Source organism: Oncorhynchus kisutch, linkage group LG11 (genome assembly GCF_002021735.2).
Source record: "Oncorhynchus kisutch isolate 150728-3 linkage group LG11, Okis_V2, whole genome shotgun sequence".
Taxonomy (NCBI): Eukaryota; Metazoa; Chordata; class Actinopteri; order Salmoniformes; family Salmonidae; genus Oncorhynchus; species Oncorhynchus kisutch.
The window spans coordinates 64,331,711-64,345,314 of record NC_034184.2 but is presented as its reverse complement, the minus strand read 5'-3'; the positions used below and the strand labels follow the sequence as shown (position 1 = coordinate 64,345,314).

Sequence of the window (13,604 nt, the reverse complement as noted above, 5' to 3'; positions counted from 1 at the left end):
TTCCAGGTGACTACCTCGTGGAGCTGGTTGAGAGAATGCCAAGAGTGTGCAAAGCTGTCAAGGCAAAGGGTGGCTACTTTGAAGAAACTCAAATATAAAATATATTTTGATATGTTTAACACTTTTTTGGTTACTACATGATTCTATATGTATTATTTCATAGTTTTGATGTCTTCACCATTATTCTACAATGTAGAAAATTGTGAAAATAAAGAAAAACCCTTGAATGAGTAGGTGTGCCCAAACTTTTGACTTGTACTGTAGTTGTTCAGGAACTGTTTGACAGCAGCAGGGTCAGTGTCTCTCAGCACAGTGTTACAGCATCTCGCTCAGAGACAATTCTGGGAATGTCACTTCTTGACCAGACCAGACCAGTCATCCATATTTCATCATTGCTGGGATTTTCCTCTAGTTTCTATATCATACAGCACTATACAACACATCGTACAAAATTGACAAGATCATTTAGAGACACTAAAAACCAAATCCTTCATGAGCACTCTTCAACCGTGGCGGCCAAGTATGAACTCCAGCCAAGTTCATATCACGCAGAGGTGTAGAATACAGTACTTTATCTAAACCTTACATACAATGTCAAAACAACTGTTTAAATTGGCGCTAAGGGGCTACTTCAGGTACTGGTAAGCTAAAGTAGCTGTGTTTCTGTCTCAGCATTTGTAGAGAAGCATTTTCTGTACTGAGCTGATATGCTGGTTGCCATTGGTCAGTATACTTATATTTGAGAGGGTTCCTTCTTTGTGAATAGTATAACAAGAGGAATCTGGCTGGCTGTAATATTGTATTTACCTGTTAATAAAAAAACACAAAATAAAATAAATAAAATAAAAACCTAAATATTGTAATTGTATTATGGGCCTTGAAGATAATCTTGGATTACTGGATACTGACTTGAAATGTAAAGTTGGGACATCCCTTTGCTCTGAGTGAAGGAACAATGTGTCACATATTACATTAGAAGTGCTTTTGCATTCACTACTCTGAATGTCTGCATGTGTGAGGCACAAATCTCCCATTCACACATTCAGACATGACTAATCCATCGCACCACCTAGATGAGTTGTAACAGGCAGTTCGGTTCTGACCGCTCTACACAGCCTCCCAGATTTTCTGCGTGAGGGTCCTCTCCTCTGCAATCACATACTAGGCCTAGGCTCACACAAACCTTAGCATACTCATACAAAGTGTCCAGATACCTATTTAAAGATACCCATCTAGCGCTTCAAACTGCACAATGGACATATTTCTCTTTGCAACTGGTGGTTCAACTACACTGTTTCCTGCGGATTGAATATTGCTAACATTATCCTTGATTTGATGCATGGTTTGCCTGACGACTCAAACGGGATTCTTCCGCTGCTCTATGTTCGCTACATACTTCAGTCTGAGACTGCCATCGTTGAAGTTGTTTGTGGTGACAAAATGAGGGCTGTTGTACGAAACAAAATCATCAGCAATTGGATCATCTTTAACCAATCGGAGTATCAAAGCCAATGACCAATTTTCGAAACGCCGCTTTACTCACGTGTGTTCTGGCTCTGGCCCAACCCATCCGATTCTGGGACAATCAGAACAGTTAGAATAAGTTTGCGTTCTAGAAACCGTCGGGGAGGTGCTCAGGCCAATAGCGTTTGGCTGGAGCTAGGTGTTTGGGTAGCCAGGCAATGATTGAGTTAAAGCTCCCCAAACTATTTCTAACCTCATATCCGGTACTAAAACCGGTAGAATGAGGAAAGACAAATTGACCCTAGTTATGTGGCAGTGCTTTAATGTTGTTTCTACTGTCTGGTTCCATTTCGGTCCTTTAGCAATTTTGACCAAGGGGTATGAAGCAGCGAAGGGCTAGGGGCCGAAATGGAATCAGGCCTACGATTACATTCTTGCCATAAAAATGGTATATTATCTTGTCCCTTTTATATGAAATCAAATGAAATGAGGACGAACAACTTAGTCTATCTGTAGCTGAGTTATCCCATCGGCCTATAGGGGAACTACTAGGCAGCAGCAACATTTACAACCATCAGCGATACCATGACACTATTCTGCCTGGCAACTCAGTCGATATTTGGTGGACTTTGGTTTTGATGGGGAACAGGGATGATTCTCACACTACATTCCACAAGGGGCTTTTCAGTACCTTATGTCTAAAAACATATGATTGCATTGCTATAAATCTTAATACAAAACAAAGAGATAAAGACATTTTTTTTAAATGGTTAGCGGTGAGGACATTCAACATCACACAAAAGTACAAAGTTCTATATGAAAATATGGTTAAATCGACATACTAGGTTCAATCTACTCCAAGGCAAAGGGGGTTAAGAATATAGATTGGTAGAAATACATCACTGCAATCACATTCCTAAATAAATTCCTCTATGTAAAACTCCAAAACCCTAGTTATGTTTAATTGTTGTTTGAACTAAAATGGACTGTGTTGGTCATGAACATTATAGTGGTGAATTTGCAAGGGCTGTGAAGATATAGTATTGTTGACACAAACCACATGAAATGTCAACCATTATCCCATGGCTTGAGCTATGTGGTCGAGCCAAACGACTTGTGTATGTGGTATATGTCAGTGCTGATACACACCCATACATCTAATATACTGTATCTGTATGTGTAGAATCCCATAACTGTTGAACAGAAGTGCTATTACGTCGTAGTTTTGTGCAGACATATTCAAAAATGTGTTACTGGCATGAAAATAATAATTTGCAGAATATAATTTTTTATCCGCCTGTGTGTGTTTACTGTACGTGTGTAAGTGTGTGTGCATGTGTGTGTGTTGTGTTGTGTCACTGGAAGGCCTGGTGAAAGCGGGGCAGTGTGGTGGTTGTGCTCAGGTTAGAGGTGTAGGAGGAGGAGAGGCTGTGGAGGGGGCTTACATCCTCCCCGCTCCCTGTCACCTCATGAGAATCCAGGGGCTGGGGCGGAAGCTGGACGAGAGACAGTGCCTCCTCTGGCGGGAAGGAGACCCCGCCTAGACCCCCACCGGCTGTCACCTGGTGCCCATAAGGAGGGCTGTTCAAGGGCAGGAAGTTGAAGAGCTGTGAGAAATCGAGCAATGAGGAGGAGGCCAGCGATTCGCCCGCTGCCGCCGAGATTTTGGACAGAGATGCCTCGTCAGACGAGGTCTCATCCAACGAGCCCACCTGGGAGTCTAACTCCAGTTTGGAGGCGGAGGATAGCTGAGCCCCCTCGGCCGAGGAGGACGGCATGCCGCTCTGCAGTTCCATCAGATATGTCTCCAGTTCTCCCTTTAGATGTTGCTCCCTCTCCAGAGTGGAGACGGAGTATGAGGTAAGATTAGAGCCCAGCTGGTACTTTAGGGGGAAGGGGTGTGGGGGGTTGGGCTCTGTGTCCAGGGGGGGCATGGTGGGGCAGTGGTGCTGTGGCAGCAGAGGACCACCGTACAGGTTGAGCTGGAGCTGCCTGTGCGGCGTCGACATGGTGGCCAGCTCGCCCTTGACGCCTCCGGCTAGCCCGCAGGAAAAGGGTGAGTCCAGCGAATCGGCCGGCTCCGTCTTGACCCTCAGCAGCTCACGGGCGTGGCTCTTCTTCATGTGGCGCGTCAGGTGGTCCTTCCTGCCAAAGCGCTGGGCGCAGTACTGGCACAGGAAGTCCTTGCGGCCTGTGTGCACCACCATGTGGCGGCGCACGTCCTTGCGTGTGTAGAAGCGGCGCTCGCAGTGCTCGCACCGATGCTTCTTCTCTTTGGTGCCGCCCGAGGACTTGCCGGCGTGGGTCTTAAGGTGCTCCAGGAGAAGGCCGGTGCTGGCGAACGGCTGAAGGCACACCTGGCAGGTGAGGTCTCCACTGTTGGCCGCATGAAGGGCCAGGTGACGCTTGAAGCCCAGCTTGGTGTTGTAGCTCTTGCCGCACTCCTGGCAGGCAAAGGCCTCCTTGTTGGGGTCGTGAGTGTGCAGGTGGTTCTTCAAGTGATCCTTGCGGTGGAACATTTTCTCACAGTACGTACACTTGTGGGTTTTCTCTGACGAGTGTGTCGCCATATGCCTTTGAACACAGATGACAATCCAGCAACACTTTATATTACAGCAATAACTCTTAGTACTTATATAGGCATGCTAGTCAGGACACGTACGTGTGATTTTAAAGCTTAAATAATACATGAATGTATACAATGACAGATTACTAAAGATAACAACTCCATATTACAGTAAGTGTTGTACATATGAATACAGTATGGCCTACAAGAAGATAACAGGTGCTTGTTCTGTTACCGTTGCAGCTTGTATTTGGAGACAAAGGCCTTGGTGCAGTCCTGATGGGAGCACCGGTACGGTCTCTCTCCTGTGTGTGAGTAGGAGTGCACCTTTAGCTTCTCCACGCTGTTGAAAGCCTTCTCGCACAGCTGACAGGGGAAGTTCTTCCTGGGCTTGCCCCCCTCCGCTCTCTTGCGCCTCCCTGTGGCCGCCGCAAGCCTGGCTTTATCCGGAACGTGGTCTAAGTGCCCCTGGGTTCCCGTGGCCATGGCACCCTAGGGCAGCGCGGCTGGTTGGACAAGGACGCGGTGCCCACCTACTGTCAACGACGCTTGTTCTCTCTCCAGTTTTATGTGCTCAACACCGCCAGGACTCAGGCACCTGAAAATGTGTGCGAGAGAGAGGGGGAGGGAAAAAGGTTCACGTTCTCATTCAAAAGCGTAAGAAGAGTTCTACTGCAATTCCATATCATTCTACAAGTAGGGGAATACATTTAGAAGTTGTATTACAGACCAGTATTGATGAGAAACCCTTCATAGGTTACATTTATGAGATTGAAAATCCAGATCAAATCCAGTCATAGAAAAAAGTTATAAGGCCATTGTGTTTAAATATGGCATTCAATCTTTCTTGATCCTATATTTCTCCACTATCGGGACCGGATTCAAAAGACCTCCAGTGTAACATTCCCGCAACAACAGGAGCGCAGCTTCTGCCAAACCCGCATGGCTAATTACCCATGTCCTCTCACGCTGGATCATCCCGGAGCAGCTAGTCTCGACTCTCGATGCAAGCCACGTTGGGAAGTGTGCAGGAAACAGGGTGTAAAGGAAGTGCACAGGAGCTCCCATTAAAGAATATGAGGAGAGCCTACATGTTTTGTAATGTACACAATTATTGGAGGGGGTTATTAATGCCAAGCTCAGGCGTGTTAAGGCAGGCATCCATAGCTCGATAGTTATGTCTTTAGATAGAGCTAATGCTTTGTTCCTTTTTTTCTTGCGCTAAGCTGTTACAATACATAGGTCGTGTTGTGTGAAGGGGATTTTTCTGAAGCTATATGTATGGTAAAGGCCTTGTAAGGTCACCGCTCTGGAGCCTTGCTTAAAAACTCTTGAGGCGACACATTAAACCATCTTCGTTTGGACAACAGTCTGAGCAGCCTTACACAATGAATGATAAGGTGAGCAAATCATACTGAAAAGTGATATGGTTGCGATACACTTAGTCACAAAAACATGTATCATAATGGTATTTTAAAAAATGGAGGTTTTCTGGCCGTTAAACTTAATCTTTCAAATGTTACGAAATAAAAATTAAAAAACACTTTCTGATCTAATGATTATCAAAACCATTTCTGGTGATCTGTATTCACAATGCACAATTCTATAAACTGACAAATTAAAGCAGTTACAAATCAGGTATTTAGAATTTCAACAGGGTTTACACATTGATGTCTGGATTGATTTAGAACTGCAAATCATCTCAACATGACCATGCTTCTCATTAAGACAAAACATTAAAACAAACGTTTGTCTCTTTCTCAACCGTCTCACTAACTGTCTAACAACATTACTTTATAGACATATATTCGATCATTTATGTTAGATACGGGCAATTCCACTGTAGCAGAGTGACACTTTAAAATGTATATCAAACAAAAACCAATGATTGCAAAGTTAAATGAACCATACATCTCTATGCACAAGGACTTATTTGAACAATTTCCACATTTACTTGAGGACCAGTGCAGATGCAACGTTTGGTAACAAAATGACTGTATCTCTGACACTATTCTCTGGATATTCATACACAGAAAAAAACATCTGAAAATACATCATCCAATTGTATTTGATACACCTTACATTGGTGAGCATTTCAGCTATAGCCCCATTGGAGTACTCCAAATTCAAACATGAACCAATGATTAAACTGTAAAGTATGACATTTTACATAAAACCTAGACAATACCAGAGGCCATCTGCCTTGAAAAAAGACACTCATTCCAAAAGAGCCTGGATTACTAGAATAGGTCAATTAAAATGTGCATTTTTTTGTTGTCTTCTGATGTGAACAGATGAAAAAGACACTACATCAATAATGTAAAGATATAAAGTATATCAAATGCTCTATGAATATTACAACTTTAAAGCCAATTTAATCATTTATTTCCAAAATGCTATATCCACCAATTTGTCATATTTTTGTTTTTTCATCAGAAATGATTGCTTATGGGTACCTCCATGTGTGTGTAAAATATTACTGATCTCAGATTTTGTATAATAGATTTGAGATGTTTATGAAGATGTTTTATGTTTTGGGCAAAATGCTATATATCCATTGTTGAGCTGGAATGGGATGTTCATATCCTGTATATTCGACTGTGATGTGTGGTTGTCTCACCTAGCTATCTTAAGATGAATGCACTTACTGTAAGTCGCTCTGCATAAAAGCATCTGCTAAATGACTAAAATGTCAAATGTAAATGTTTTACATAGAGATATCATATTACTGTAATGAATTATCATATATTTTTTTATATTGATATCACAAAAGTATAATTTGTTCAGTTCGTTACTAAAAAAAATAGTTATTTGTTACATTTGACTGAAAAACCTTGCAGTAGGCTACTACCTATTTCTCTGAGAGTGAGGCGGATATTTGGCATTTTGCAAACAAACATGACTATTTGTCTCTCTGAAATGAAACCATCAAGTGATAGATTTGAGAAGAAAAAAACCATGTCTGTCATTGAACAACCCTATGCCATGATTAGATAATGAAAAAACACACCAATCTCTTCGATTTAGTTAAACAATAAAAGCCACTTTAACCAACATTTCTGAAAATTGCTATGTAGCATTTTAGAATGAAACTCTTCAATTGTTGATTCCATTCGACCTTATACCAATAATAAAATGTAACCTAATTTGTTTAATGTAACTGTACAGTTTTATAAGATCTAATCAAAAACTAGTATTATCCCCAAATCTAAGACATAAAAAAGTTGCAAGTGTTTCAATGCAACAAACAAGTGTTTTAATGCAACAGATTCATCTTATTTAGATACATTTCACATTAAAAATGTCATAGAAACAAAGTTGCTTTTTTTCCTCATCATCTTCTGGTGCAAATGCTTCTAGAATAAAAACTTTATTAAAATATATAAAACAAACAAAAGTTTTATCTGTAATACAATATAATGCACCCCAAAATGAATGCATATAGTCAAGTTATTACATTATGAATAGCCAAATATGTGGACCACAGTTAGCCTAACTCAGATTATAAGAATGCAGTGATTTGCACACACTTCAGTGACATTACGTAACAATATATATTTAGCATTTCATTTAAAGTGTTTTTTTTTTTTAACGGCTGCATCTGACATGTTTACAGTCATGTAAATGCCAATCAAACCCGCTCATAAAATGATAAAACGAGGAGAAGGCAGGGGAAAGACATTCTCTTTAAGATGTAAAACTTGTCACCATGTGAAAACCAATTTAGGAGGGCAAAGCACACACTTCAAAATGTTTTGCATCTTGCTATTCACCATATAAGCCAAATAGTTATGACATAGGAGACAACATCGACATATTGGCTGAACATGCACAATAGGAAATCCATAGCGCAATTGTGACATTCAAGAGAAACCTCCCCAAAACGGCCAATAGCCTACATGACTGTAAAACCTAAGCCAAACAGCAGTGTGAACCCATCTCGAGTTCACTTGTAGAGGTTCTGCCATGTTGCTATAGGCTCCTCGTGCGTCCTATAGCCATGAGCAGCACCAGTCAGATAGCAGGGGCTCAATGCTATGGCTAACAATAACCTGGGAATAGCTTTATACACGACACAAAAAAACAGATAGCCTACTATATCAGTGCATCATACATGCAATGCTACTGATCATCATGTCCAATCTGAATTTGATAATATAAGCAACCTGCAAATATAAACATTTTAATTAATCGCATCAAAGTCAATGGGACGTGATTTTGATGTAACATAGCAGCAGCTTGTAACATCATCCAATGCATGTTGTTAAACTTAGTATAACTCTCTGTACAAAATAGACGGACATGAACACATGCATAAGCAAATGTTTAGCATCGCCTAATTAGTTTGCCCGCAGTTCTCCCTCCATTTTGGTTGTTTATGGTATTGACAAGCAACTTCTTCTCTTCGATACTTGTCTATTTAAACTAACCCAAAGTTGCACTGTCATCTCTGATTTTAGTCAAATACGTGTTCTGTCTATAGGGCCTACATTCTTGATGAAAAAATGACATAATACAGAGATAATAAAATCACAATTCACATATTAAATTGCGTATTTTCAAGTTTCGGCAAAATGCTTCTATCGATAAGGGCATGTTTACAGTGTTTTCTGGTGTAGCCTTCATGTGGGTAAAAATAAAAACAGTATGCGCACAGCATGCATTTCTAAATAATTTTGATATATTTAAGTGCGCGTGTGTTCCCGTCGGCTGTCCTCGCAGCACTGTTGTTATTATATTCAGGAAAAACGTAAACGAAACAAAATTGCTAAACTTTTCTTAACTTTTCTCAACTCAACTGTTTTCCATGGTTGTTGACATTCACTATTACGCAACGTGACATGCCTAGCGCTAATGACACAATTTATTTAAATTTTCTTAATATTTCTGTCTTCCTTTGGTTTCCTCTGAGGTCCCAAACTGGGTGCTGATTAACACAAACTTTTTTCCCTAGCTCACCCCTCTCTCATAATTTGAATAACCCCGATATTTTAATTCAAGAACTCCGTAACAATTTACTTAAATTACGCCAAACTCACCCCAGGAGCCTTAACATCCTTTCTACGGAGTTTTTCTTGACTTTCAACTATTTTCCGAATTTTTTATAATTTTTTTCTCATATTTTTTGCTAGACGCGGCGGGCCTGAAAATTGTTTGCTTTCCCCTCTTTCCAGCAGCCATTGTGTATGCGCTGCGATGCAACCAAACATACATTTTGGCCACGCCTACTCAATATCCCTCCCACCTCTTATTTTTGATTTGTGTAACGTCTTGTCACTTTTATATTTCAGTGTCATTGTTTGTCCCTTTTAATAAAGTTCAATTTTCGGACTCGCTAGTGATACTGTCAATCGTATTGACTTCATTTTGGTTTTATTTATAACAATAGGTGGACTAAGAATGTCATTAGAACCGTCCTATTGGCGTATCGACCTGTCAGTTTACTGAAAAGTACCCTGTCGTCGTTTCTGTATTTTGTCCTGTTGGTCAGTGTTGCTGTCAGTTTGTTGCAGACGTCATGAACATCGTAGTGCGATGTTATTAAATGACGTTCGAACTGACATGAGGGAATAGATGCATAAGTATTCAACCAAGATTTCCACATAACATCAAGAAAAGTAAGTGCGGAACGCGGTGGGCGGTCATGTAGATTTGACCAAAGTCGAAGCGCAGTGATTTGCGAAAGGTTCGGTGTCGCGTGAAAATATCATTATCAAACAATTCGACTTCCTGGCTGGCTAGCTAGCTATGCTAGCTGCGGCACTATCATACTTCTTTGGGGAGAGTCATGCACAACTTTTGAGGTAACCTTTTGCCTTTGCAGTGTCGCTTTTGTGACATCGGTTAGCAGAAAGCGTCGTTAGCCCTCTTGCGGGCTTAATTTTTTATTAGTTAGCTGCTATAGTTGCAGTAGCTAGCTCACTCATTCGAAGGTCAATGACAAAGATGATCTATTATATTGACAAGATAGTTGAGTGACGGCACTAACAATGGAAATATGTCCACGAAGATGGAAGGTAGGCGAGATCAGGTGGGACCATTCCAACCAATTAGAGGGCAGATATGCTTGTGAACAGGCACAACTCCGATTTAAAGATTTTTTTTCTTTGCCAAAATGCCACGTGCGTCCACTGTCAGTGCATTCGTAACAACATAACCATTACATAACTTCTATAACATCAAATAAGCCTCAAGTAGGAAATGAGCGATTAAATGTTTTTGTTAAACAAATTCGCCACCGTCTCCCATACAAAATAAATACTTCGTGGTCTTATTTCGTGGACAGATTTTGAGCGCCGTAAACGCTCTCGCTTCGCCTTCTCTGACGTTCATCCATGTAGCTCGAGCTGTAGCAACAACGTTATGAGTTTTCTGTTCCTGAAATTATGGTAACTTTTTTTTGTACCTGATATTTATCTAGTCATTGTTGCCGCACTTGAGAATACATAGGTCAATGGGTCCATCCCTGACCTTGTATGTTTTATTGTAGTCAACCGTGTTCATATAAATTGTTTAATTGCACGAGACAATGTACCGACTTCAATGTATTGCACATTTGTTTTTTTTCAGCGACGCAGCAAGAAATGGACAAAAACGTGCGCAAGCTTCGAAGTAAAGATATAAACCCATGCATTGAAGTATGTATTAGTATGCAGGCTGCATGTTTGAATGAGATTATGCCTACTACATTTGATCTATACTGGTTTAAATGTTAATGTAATTTCTGTCAAATTGAACCACATGACTTTACTCTTTTCCAGGAAAGTGATGGCTCTCAGAAATGTTTGGATGCCAATAACTATGATAAGAACATGTGTTCTGCATATTTTCTGAGATACAAAAACTGCAGAAAATACTGGGTGAGTATGCATTGGCGCAATCCATGAGTGCCAATCTAATGTAGCCTAATGCAGTGAGAGATCTCAACTAGATATTAAGTATTGCATGTAGGCCAACATGAGGCAAAGATGAAGAATTTAAATTTACAGGTTGGCCGACAGGAATGTTTAATATTAAAACATACTCAAATCACCTCAAACTAAAATTGGAAGGACCAGCAGATTGACTCACTGCATTCAAAGCTCGCTCCCTGTTGTGTTATTCTGTGCCAGTCTTTAAACTATGGAATCAGCTTAATTGATTAGCACCTGCTGAAGAGGCCACTTCTTTTTTTTCTTCTTAAATTTTACCCCCAATTTCGATCTTGTCTCATCGTTGCAACTCTCCAAAGGCCTCGGGAGGCGACGGTTGAGTCATGCGTCCTCCGAGACGTGACCTGCCAAACCGCAGTTCTTAACACCCGCCCGCTTAACCCGGAAGCCAGCCGCACTAATGTGTCGAAAGAAACACTGTTCGGCTGACTAGAGGTCAGCCTGCAGGCGCCTGGCCCGCCACAAGGAGTCGCTAGAGCATAATGAGCCAAGTAAAGACCCTCCGGCCAAACCATCACCTAACCCGGAAGACGCTGGGCCAATTGTGCACTACCCAATGGGACTCCTGATCAGTCGGTTGTGATACAGCCCGGGATCAAACCCTGATCTGTGGTGACTCCTCTAGCACTGTGATGCAATGCCTCCTGAGTGGCGCAGCGGTCTAAGGCAAGAGCCCACCCCTTAACGAGCCTCTGTCTACGTCAACTGGGTTGAGATGGGGATTTGCAGTGGCTGTGTTCCAGGACACCCACATTGCAATCTTGGGAATGTAGCCATTTGCACGGAGCTGCCCTACAAAATAATTGGTAATGTTCTGGTTTTGTTCATCTATCCATCTGCATTATAATATGTACTTCATTGTCTATTAACTTTCAGAGATTGGAAATACTCTTATGTTCACACCCCCCAGGAGACACACAACCACCCTGAGGGTGCATCACCCTTGAAGCAATTATAAGGGGTTAGGTGACTTGTTCAAGGGCAAAACATCAGGCACCCATTTTTTTTTTAATCAGTTGGGATTTGAACTCTTAAATGCTAGGCTGCAAATCAGCAGCCTAGTGCAAATCAGTGCGTATCACAGGGCCTATGGACTTAAATCAACGTGATTCCAATGTTTTCTGTTCTTTTTTTCAGCACAACCTCATGGTGAATAGGAGACGAGACGGCGTGAAGCCTGACATGCCCACTGCTGAGGAGCGCCAGGAGATACTAGCTGCCATTGGAGGCAAGCCCTATTGAGGCAGTGGCAAGACCAGTAGAAGGAAACACTGGAGTGGGGTGTAGACTATACTTTCCAGTAAAGCTCTGGGACAGACACCTTCTTTATGAAGGTCTGAGAGCTCCTCCACACACCTCACCATTATGATGCTGACCGTGCCCCATGTGATGCTTGCCACTAAAGGTTGATGGTGGCATTGAAACCTGTCAAATACCGATATCAATGATCAAATCACTACAGCCTAATGCTGTAATCTGGCAATGAATGTGCAAAGCTGGTTAGTATGAGTGGAGCTATATGGAAAAGCACTTCAAGTTGCCTTGATGAATCAAGTGTTTTTAAATAATCTTTAAAGAAAGAACTGGAAAGACTATGGACTTACTCACCTTTATTTGCAAGCCTTGCTAGCATCTCTGAAAATAAACTGAATCTGTGTTTGTAAAATTATTTATTTAGTGTACTTTTTTCACAATTGCGTAAAAGCATTTTTTGGAACAATGTTGTTGATTTTTACAACAGTCCACAAGACGAGTGTCTGCAAAGACATTAATGCAACCATATTTATCTCTGGAGTACGAGCAGACAAAACAAAGTCGTTATTTGCAGTCACTAAGTCATGATCAAAATTGGTACTAGCCTACAACCATTGAAAGGTGCAGAATTCTGTGCGATTAGTCTCCTTTTATGCATATTTCATACACATTACATGTTTTTAAAATAAGCATTGTGTGCAGGATTCATTCATCGGTATCACAATCTGTCATTGTATTCAGTGCATAGGCTGGGTTGCTCATAGTTTTGTACACTCCATTGCTATACATAATAGGAAATAAGGTGAATACAATGGAGGAACACCACTGATATGAACGTATAGCCTCAATCCACACCAAAGGTGACCATGTTGGAGATGATTTACTTAGAAGTAACCCAACTTCACTCTGCATGTCAGCAATATTGTACAAAATCATACAAGTGAGTCCCCATTACTTAGAAATTTCCCGATATTGTACATGGTATGACACTGATGGGATTTAATTAGAATTCCGTGCAGTAGTATTTACTCATTACCGGAAACAGTTAACGTAATTGTACACATTTCTCTTCGGGTGAACATTTTTTGTTTTGTTAATATTCTGAAATAAAGACTACAATTCATTTTGTATTCGCTGATGACATTTGTATTTAAAGTTTTGCAAAAGGTGGTCTATGATATGCAAATCAGGTACAAAGACAAGAAAATGATCATAAAGTTAGTACATGCATTTGATCGCTGCTGACCTACTAATGATACGTTTCAACACGGATCCAAAAATTGCTTGTACACGATTGAGAAAAACCATAACATTGGCACCAAGCCTATTTATTTATTTAACTAGGCAAGTCAGTTAAGAACAAATTCTTATTTACAATAACGACCTAC

General features: G+C 41.0%; 2 protein-coding genes across 4 annotated transcripts; one reads left to right on the top strand and one right to left on the bottom strand.

Moving 5' to 3' along the window:
- Positions 1–200: 200 nt before the first annotated feature.
- On the bottom strand, positions 201–9,218 carry plag1 (pleiomorphic adenoma gene 1). The gene is made up of 3 exons (XM_020494635.2): positions 9,070–9,218; positions 4,266–4,628; positions 201–4,038 (listed from the first exon to the last, which is right to left on the bottom strand). Exons 2-3 carry the CDS (start codon positions 4,514–4,516, stop codon positions 2,820–2,822), a joined length of 1,470 nt encoding a protein of 489 aa, XP_020350224.1. The 5' UTR covers positions 4,517–4,628; positions 9,070–9,218; the 3' UTR covers positions 201–2,819.
- Positions 9,219–9,394: 176 nt separating this feature from the next.
- chchd7 (coiled-coil-helix-coiled-coil-helix domain containing 7) lies at positions 9,395–13,339 on the top strand. 3 transcript variants are annotated; one of them, XM_020494639.2, is made up of 4 exons: positions 9,395–9,648; positions 10,601–10,668; positions 10,792–10,890; positions 12,100–13,339. In XM_020494639.2, exons 2-4 carry the CDS (start codon positions 10,615–10,617, stop codon positions 12,202–12,204), a joined length of 258 nt encoding a protein of 85 aa, XP_020350228.1. In that variant the 5' UTR covers positions 9,395–9,648; positions 10,601–10,614; the 3' UTR covers positions 12,205–13,339. The 3 variants fall into 3 exon arrangements, with proteins under 3 accessions (XP_020350228.1, XP_020350230.1, XP_020350229.1); XM_020494641.2 differs by lacking the exon at positions 9,395–9,648 and adding an exon at positions 9,660–9,834; XM_020494640.2 differs by lacking the exon at positions 9,395–9,648 and adding an exon at positions 9,882–10,419.
- The last annotated feature ends 265 nt before the right edge of the window (positions 13,340–13,604 follow it).